The sequence below is a fragment of the Lytechinus pictus genome, chromosome 8, assembly GCF_037042905.1.
Source record: "Lytechinus pictus isolate F3 Inbred chromosome 8, Lp3.0, whole genome shotgun sequence".
NCBI lineage: Eukaryota > Metazoa > Echinodermata > Echinoidea > Temnopleuroida > Toxopneustidae > Lytechinus > Lytechinus pictus.
Window position 1 is genome coordinate 2,184,047 of NC_087252.1, and position 9,518 is coordinate 2,193,564.

General features: G+C 37.9%; 1 protein-coding gene across 1 annotated transcript; it reads right to left on the minus strand.

Annotated features, from left to right (window-relative positions):
• Positions 1-4,804: 4,804 nt before the first annotated feature.
• Positions 4,805-8,552, minus strand: LOC135154840 (uncharacterized). The gene is made up of 2 exons (XM_064103030.1): positions 8,174-8,552; positions 4,805-6,380 (listed from the first exon to the last, which is right to left on the minus strand). Exons 1-2 carry the CDS (start codon positions 8,228-8,230, stop codon positions 5,133-5,135), a joined length of 1,305 nt encoding a protein of 434 aa, XP_063959100.1. The 5' UTR covers positions 8,231-8,552; the 3' UTR covers positions 4,805-5,132.
• Between the last annotated feature and the right edge of the window lie 966 nt (positions 8,553-9,518).

Here is a 9,518-nt window from a genome sequence, read left to right on the forward strand (position 1 = left end):
TCAAGAAATCGCTCGTTTCGCTACCGGCAATCGGTGTGTCCGGAGCCATATGAGAGGCCTTTCTAAAAATGCGTTTTAATAAATTCTTATCAATTTATATGAGTAATAATGGATTTCATTGTCTTCTACATGCTTTCCGCTTTAAATTGATATATAGATCGCTATTTTTAGTGATTGGCTTTGAATGTGTACTTTAACTTCCATGCCTTCTGGTCACTCTAAAGAGGTTATTACATTATGAGGAGTTATGACCCCCTTAAAATGCATAAAGCGTCCTATTCCAGATCACTCGTATTGAGAAAATTTCCACTTTCCTATTTTTTCTTGTAACCAGATTATCATGATTATACACCACATTTATATATGATGATTATTGCAAAACAGCAATTTACATTGGCTTGCTTTCAAATCACTATAAATTGATGGACAAATTTCAACTCGCTCTCACATGATTTTATATTAATTAGGAGGTGCGATGTTTGCAGTTAAATATTAAGAAAAGAAAAGAAAACAAATCATTTAACTTTCAAGAAGGGCTTCATATACATGATATAAATGCTTTAATAAATTATTTTAACATGAATTTTAGCCGTATGCCTATGTTTGCCTGGAGGGGGCGCCATCTTTTGAAAAGTACACAGGGGCGCCAAAATCAGGTCGGGCCCCCCGGGGTGTGAAATCCTGGATACACCCATGTAATGTTCACCACGATGGTTCTTTTGTTTTGTTTTGTTTTCTTGTTTATATTATTCTAATTTTCATAACACATACATGGTTCATGTTCACCGAGATGGTTAAATCTTTTCTTTTCTTTTTTCATATTCCCTTTTTTTTTAATTATCTTCATACAATCTTTTTATTTTCATTATCACATACATGGTTTATGTTCACCAAGATGGTTCAATTCTCTTTTTTTCTTTTTGCATATTCCTTTTTTTTTAAATCTTCTTCATATGATCTTTTTATTTCATTGTCACATACATGGTTTATGTTCACCAGGATGGTTCATCTTTTCTCTCTTTTTTGGGGTGATAATCTATTCGTTTTATACCAGTTTATTTTCATTGTGACGCATGTCATCTTTTAAATCTTGACATTTGCATACATTTATTTTTCATCTTGGGGGGGGGGGGGTGTTGTAGTACTTTCTTTACATTCATCCCTGGATCTCTTTAAGTGCAAGACATTTTGGCATATATCGAGCAAAATAAGCTATCACTATCGTCATCACCGCAACTATCATCAGTGGCAGCAGTTTCATCATCATCATCATCATCACCATCATCATCATCACTATCATCATCATCATCATCATCATCACTATCATCATCATCATCATCACCATCATCACTATCATCATCATCACTATCATCATCATCATCATCACCATCATCATCATCACTATCATCATCATCATCATCACTATCATCATCATCATCATCATCACCATCACCATCATCACTATCATCATCATCATCATCATCACTATCATCATCATCATCACCACCATCACTATCAAATCCACCACCACAATCATCACGATGATCATCACTATTCTCGTCATTTTAACTGGAAGTAATACACATGCCCAGTCAGTGTTTCCACTCCTAAGAAATTTATTTCCTGGAATGGGATCCTAAATTTCCCGGAATTTGAATAAATTTCCTGGAATTAGTCCCCCCCCAAAAAAAAAAAAAAAAATAAATAAATAAAAAATGAATAAAAGACATAATCTTGTTTTTCTCTTGTGAATATGTGACATGTACAGTATAATTTTGCTTGAGGTTATTCACGCGAAATTAGGAATGGAATAAATTTAATTCTGCGAGTGAGCGACAGTTTTGAGCAGTGGCAAGTTCCACTTCGTCGTTAGAATTTACTAGTTTCAGTGAAAACTGATTAAAAACATCTTGCTATATTATTTCTAATATTTCCTGGAATTGTTTCCTGACAATTACCTGGAGATTGCCTGGTATTTCGGAATTTGGGTAAATTTCTTGAACTTGGAAACACTGGTTGGGGGCATTTTACGGGCGGGCTGTCTGGGGCCCTGTAAGGGATGAAATAGTTGTCTTTGGTGTTCTCGTTATCTCTGTAATGTAATAATTCTATTGCAAAGAAAATTAGCCATGACTCTTTTCAGCTACACTCAACAGAAAACAAAAGTGGACACTTATTTTACTCGTATTATATCATGTACTAACCAAATAGATAGTCAGTGTCATACATCAAATTAAATAGGATAAGAATAAGGATATTTATACATTATGCATGCAAGACTGAACACATAAAGACAAGGTAAATCTAACAAATCAAAAATGGCAAAATTGCACAAACACATAATGGAAAAAACTCGTTTAATGCAAGACTGAACACATAAAGACAAGGTAAATCTAACAAATCAAAAATGGCAAAATTGCACAAACACATAATGGAAAAACTCGTTTAATGATGCCACCTTCATAATGAAGGGGTTAGCATTGCTGTTTAAAGTTTTTGTGATTTTCACCACATTCACAGTCTAGTCCATCTTTACCTCCTTATTCCTGAAATTAACATAAACCTATAGGACTCTTCACAACATCCGATAAGCAATAAGGCCAGGAATAAGCCACAAATTCTTAATTTCCCCGAGAATAGGGGGTCATTTTTTCCAATCTAACTTGAGTACCCTAATAGAAGATACCCAATTTCAGACAAAAGAAGGCGATTTTGAACTTCGAGACTATGACAAGTACATCCCACTTGAATGCACTACAATGGCCCAGCCCCCACCCCCGTTGATTTGAGGAACTAAAAAAAAAAATCTTTTTGATGCGCACATTTTCAAAGGTCGTTGTCCCACACCATTTCCCACTCGGTCGCCTCGCTCCCTCGCTTTGGTCCCCTGTTTAAAAAATCCTGGCTATGCCAGCTAGTGATCATAATTATTGTTTTATGTTTGCTATTTACATTTCCCGGTATCCTACGTCAGGAACACACATTTCCATGAATATGTATTTTGTATTAATTCCTCCCCCAAAAAATCCACCCAAAATGGGATCCAAATCGTTAAAAAATGCGAAAGGTCCCTCCATCTGCGTACGGCATTGATTGCATTGTTTCAACGTTATTTTTCGGCAGTAAATTCAACAAAATATATTTTCATACGTCATATTTCAATTTACTTTCATTTTCCTTCACATTATTCTCAAATATTTTCTTTTGTAATTTTTCAATAAAACTTACCATTCTAAAGTGTCCTACTATGCGTGTGCGAAAAGAGTAAAGAGACGACTGAAAGTATAACAGTTAAAGTTTAAGAATCCCTCTTATATACATGATTTGACATTAACAAAAATATGTATATTAATAAGTTTTTACACAACTAGTTGAGCAATTTCGATTAAATTATTGGACAACGATTGCCCGACAGGGTTATCCTTCAACCAATACTCAACTCAAATTGACCAACTGTATGATAGAGTTTGCCCAATCTTAACATGCCCAAACTTTAGGCTAAAACGTGATTAACAGTTAGAAAACTGCAAAATTGCATGGTTGATTCAAAATGACTCGGTTTGGGCAAAATTTACACACATTTGCAATGATGTTTCACAAACCATCGGTTGCCCAAAGACATAACAAAGACATAACAAAATTAAAAATGGGTTAGGAACACAAACTTAAGAGAAGGAAATTAGCACCCATAAAACTATGTTGATATTTTTGTCGAAATTTGGCTTGAAAGATCAATCTGTAGTTTTTCACAATAACTCATTCAACTCCGTCTTGAAGTTTTGAGCTGACAAGTAACAGGGACTGGGGGACAGTAGGTCTGCGGATCAGTAGATGCTTTTCTTGTAACAACACAGATCTTAAAATATACAGAGTGAGTCAGAAACAATGCAACACTTTTTAAATTGACTATTGTTATAAAAATGTGGGATTAACAGATTGTGTTTAGCATGTATGGATAGAGTATTATATTCATTTGTTGTTTGGAAACATTTGTTTTACTTTTGTGTTACGATTGCGCGCACAACAGCCATTGTTTAACAAAGAGTCAAAACCCATTTGCGCCAAGACTTATAGAATTTATGTGCTGACAAAAGCAATGCATTGTTGATGATGACACAATGGGTTTTTCCCCAGACTCACTTATTGGCTCATATCCAATAAATTTAATTCCCCACAAATTTGGTATCAAATCAAAGGGAAATAATTACTCTATCACAGTCAGGAGCAATAAATGTGATATCTTTTCTCATATTTGTGAGATGAACACTTTAAGAAGTGTAAAAAGATTTTCTGACTTGGCGCAAATGGGTTTTGCTTTTATGTCAAACAATAGCTGTTGTGCGCTCAACCGTAGCAGCAAAATTGAAGAAAATTTTACCAAACGACGAAGGGATACATCATCTATCCATACATGGTAACAAACCCTATGTCAATCCCATATTTGTAAAACAATGCTCAATTAAGAAAGTGTTGCATCATTTATGACTCACTCTGTACATTTTATTTACCATAGGCTTTACGCCTGCAAATAGTAAAGATTAGAAAGACTTCTTTGAACCCCAACACAGATTCGTATATCAATGATGCAATGTGCAAAATAACAATAGGCCTAACATTCATTAACATCGGAATTATTTATTCAGCAAAACCTCTTTTTTGTCCTTCATGAGATGGATTACTTAACAAAATACGACTCATATGTACAAAACAAAAAAAAATCAATCAATCAAAAAATCAATGTTTCATCTAGAACTCAAAAGGCACCTATCATGTATAGGTGCATTTTTATTTTTTTTCACCCGTAGTACTGCGCGTGATTATGAAGGCTTTTTGTTTATTTGTTTGATTGTGACAAGCTCCTTACGAGAAGCCTTTTCTCCTCGGCAAGAGGAAGTCTGCTTCAATTACACGAGGCTACGGTTTTGGATTTTCAGTCACAATCAAATATTCACAAGAGTGACTGCATGTTTTATTTTTTATTTTTTTTAATTAGGTGAATCTACATGCCGTTATTGATGGTCCCTATTACTCGCGTATTACCTAAAAAAAGAACATTGAACTTAATTCCCTTGATGTGTTTTTTTTCTCCATCTCTCACACTTCCAGATGAAATATCATTAATATTATTTGAGTCACAAGAGATTTACAAGATATTCGTAGAGTTCAGTTGCTTCTTCAACAGATTCAGGAAGCTGGAAATTGTGAACATCACCGACATACTGATTTACTACCTCAACAAACTCTTGGCTACATCCGTATGGTGGAAAATCAAGCGATATATTATTTGCAGTTTCCTGTACTTCGTCGAGTGAATAAGCAAGTGGCATCTTGTTATCTTCGGCTCCGTATATTTCAGGAACATAATACATTAAATCCGGTATCCCATATGGTGATTCTTCATTGGCCTGACTCCTGATTCGGTGTTGGTTCCACTCTTGAACAACAAGATCCAAGTCACGCTGAATTAGGTTTGTGAAACAAAATCGTAATGCTTCAACGTGAATTGGATTGGTATTGTCCAATCCACCATTATCGCGGAATTGCTTGAAAAGTTCAATCCAGAATCGAGATGAAAGCCTCCCAACATGTCCCCACCAAGATTCAATTCTTTGATTACTTGTTGAACGCCCATACATGAAACTTTTGTATCGATGGAACTCATCGTCATGATACCAACGAAGGGCAATTTGTACATCACGAATTTGACAATTTTCTGTTCCTCTGTCACTCCGTACGATTCGAGGTACTCCATTAATTAATGAAATATAGTCTAAAAAAAATCGTGTGATATATCGCGGATTATTATTTGAACGCCCAACTTTAAGCCATAATACCTTCCGCGAAAATCCGTCGATAGCAGAGTGAACTGCAAAACCATATGGTTTGAGTTTATCATAACCATCAATATGTATGACGTGATTTGGACCTCTATTAACGTATCTTCGTCGATGTAGACGCCGATTCGATCTCCTCTCGACCCCATCAGGATCCATAGCTGACAGAAGCTCTCGCACCACTCTTTGTGTAGCAGATATTTCATGTCTGATTCTCAGTCTCCTCCACATCGCCCTGTAACCAAGGTTTTGTCCCGATCCACGCAATTCAAATGTAATGGCATTTATGATGTCATTTACGTTGCTCCGTCGATCAACTCTTCGCACTCTGAGACGTCGAATAATTTGTCGAATTCTTCTGATACCGATGGAAATTTCGTGACGCATATGCAGCAACAGGAGGATTTGTATTGCGGTAAATCCCGCAATGTAATAGTGCTGAATCAGGTCATCTGATAAATCTTCCACCAACTCGCCAAGTGCTGCAGCCGTGTAGAATGGAGGTGGTTGTCCTGCTACCCCGAGAAAGGAAGCGAATATGAACACCTGAAAGACAAAAATCAAACAAACATATAAGAAACATTTTTTTATCTTGATTGGAAGGGCCAATCCACGCTAGTCGAAAAAAAATATGTACAACGTCCAATATATGGTCGTCCGCAAAACGTGGGTTTGAAATGCGCGTGGTTAAAAAACAGTGAAATGAGACATTAATTGTTAATTGACCTTTGACCTTCACGTAGACAAGCATGCTCTTGTGTTGTAGAGACCCCCGTAGGGTAGAGACCCGGGAACGATATGCATTATAAACATAAATTGGATTGGTTGCAGCATTACCAATAGCAGTCATAGGCCTATCTACCAAATTTAAACAAAATATATCAAAAAAATAAGAAATGGGAGCATTTTATGTGATTTTGATCAAAGTTGCATACATCAGTATGATTAAGGAGGGCAGCATTCCCAAAACATTAGGACTTTTTTCTTCTATATGATAGATCTGTATAATTTTTATACCAAATTTAAACACAATCTGTCAAGAAACTAAAATGACAATTTTATGTGAATTTAAATATGCACATATTAGCATAATTAACGAGGACAGCGTGATAAAAAAAAACACATAAGGGGTGTATAAGCATGGTCCTAATATGCATGCATGCAACAAATAAACCCGATCAGTTGGTTAATCTAAAAAATATAAACCGATAAAAAACATTTTGGTGTAGATCTAGACCTGCACCAAAATGTTTTAAAAAGTGTGTAGGTCTATAAATTATGTTAAAAAGTGTAATGTTGACGGACTTACAGATGGGTACGCTATGATTTGGTTCCGACGGGGTGTGTCGTTAAAGCCGTCAAACCCGTACTCTTCATTAAGTGTAATTTTTGCCTCATTTTGGCGGAAAAGAGTACCCATTGTTCTATTTAAGAAAATGACCTTTTTGTGTACTTTGTGTACATATTCATGTTAATGGAGAACTTTCTTGCAAAAAAAGTCACACATTCGAGCTGCTCTCCCATGGCAAAATTTCCAAACGCATGGCTCGACCCATTCAATAAGATGTGTTGGTGTGACATTATGCATCGCTGCGACATTACCGGTTGTAACAGTCAGGCCTATGCTAAGTTTTTTTTTGTGTGCAGGTACTTCATGTGTGTATGTAGGATGGGGGTTGGGTGTCCGGACACCTATCAAAAATAAAGTTGTAACAGCGGCGGATCCAGGATTTGAAAATAGGGGGGGGGCGCAGCCGAAAATTTTGAAAAATAGGGGGGCGCAGCCGAAAATTTTCGAAAATTAACATGTACGTTCAATGGGGGGTATCCAAAAAATAGGAGGGGGGGGGGGGCGCACGCCTGTTGCGCCCCCCTGGATCCGCCACTGTTGTAACATTTACACATTGATTTCACGAAAAATATTTATGAATTTGTGGTAAATATTTTGAATATTTGTCCTTTGTAATACTTATACTGTCAACAATAATTTTTGAGAAATCCGTAGAATGGTGCATGTAATTTTTTGAAAAATGAAAACAGTCTGTCCGGATACCCAACCTGTCCAGACACCCAATAACTGCACTGGTTGAGGAAAGTCGTTAATATCCCGCCTCCCTTGTCTAAAAAAATATGTACACCTCGATCAGTGGCACACCTAGTCTTCATGCAGTCTATCTACTTCGTCCTTATTAAAAAGAAGATGACCATTTTCAAAGTTTCATGACATTTATCGGGTTATAGAAGTGCCATTTAATCTGAGTAGCACAATATTATAGAATTCACCAAATCAAAATAATGACGAGAAAATTCTATATGCCTAATTTGGCAACCATACTTACAAAAATAGGAAGCCTAGCCCTCGGCATGCTGAATGATAAATTGCCGATATTTCTCATGTAAAAACTGCAATGATGCTCCTCTTCACTTCTAGCAGTCTAGCAAATCGTCTTGACGTCCACCATGTCACAGTCTATTGACATTTTGCTGCTCCACTTGCGCTGCGTTACCCTCAAACGAGTTTGAACATCTCGCCTTCCCGCCTTCTCGTAGCATACACTAGGCGCCTTAGCGAGTTTGTACATGTCGCCTTCTCGCCTTCTCGTCTAAACAAAGCGCCTTGGCGAGTTTGTTTAAGTCACCTTCTCGTCTTCTCGTCTTAGACAAGGCGCCTAGGCGAGTTTGTACAAGTCGCCTTCTCGCCTTCTCGCCTCAGACAAGGCGCCTTGGCAAGTTTGTATAAGTCGCCTTCTCGCTTTCTCGTCTTAGACAAGGCGCCTAGGCGAGTTTGTACAAGTCACCTTCTCGCCTTCTCGTATCAGACAAGGCGCCTAGGCTCGTTTTTATAAGTCGCCTTCTCGCCTTCTCGTCTTAGACAAGGCGCTTAGGTGAGTTTATACAAGTCGCCTTCTCGTCTTCTCGTCTTAGACAAGGCGCTTTGGCGAGTTTGTATAAGTCACCATCTTGTCTTCTCGTCTTAGACAAAGCGCCTAGGCGAGTTTGTATAAGTCACCATCTCGCCTTCTCGTCTTAGACAAGGCGCCTTGGCGAGTTTGTACAAGTCGCCTTCTCGCCTCCCCGTCTTAAGCAAGGCGCCTTGGCGTGTTTGTATTAGTCGCTTTCTCGCCATCTCGTCTTAAAAAGGGCGCCTTGGCGAGTTTGTACAAGTCGCCTTCTCGTCATCTCGTCTTAAAAAGGGCGCCTTGGCGAGTTTGTACAAGTCGCCTTCTCGCCTATTTTGCCGAAACAAGGCGACTTGGCGAGTTAAACAACTCGCCTTCGCGCTGCACGTTTAAGCTTCCGTAGTCAATCGATACTTTACCACTCTCCACCAAGGTGCTAAACGGGTACTTGGTAGAATGTGAAAACCTATGTATGCTTAGCAATAGAGTCATGGAACTCTTAATGGAATACCTCCCAGCAGGGGCGGATGCAGGATATTCTTAGGGGGGGGGGGTCACATCCCCCCCCCCTCCCAAACAAAAAAACGACAAGCACAACAAAGAGGTTTCACTAAAAATGATAGTTTTCGTCCCACGTAAAATTTGACAAGCACACTTGTATATGAGTGACATGTTGACATTTAAGATATTGGGGGGGATTACGGGTCCGATGGAACTACCACTGCTCCCCAAGGAGTGGAAAATGAATATATTTTGTGCGGCCATGGATATAGTAATAATATTG

What these genes read in the sequence shown, in the direction of transcription:
- LOC135154840 (XM_064103030.1), bottom strand. Translation starts at nt 8,230, where the DNA reads ATGAGAAATATCGGCAATTTATCATTCAGCATGCCGAGGGCTAGGCTT. An exon ending in GGGCTAGGCTTCCTATTTTT is followed by an intron (nt 6,381 to 8,173) that starts GTAAGTATGGTT and finishes TTTGTCTTTCAG; the next exon opens with GTGTTCATATTCGCTTCCTT.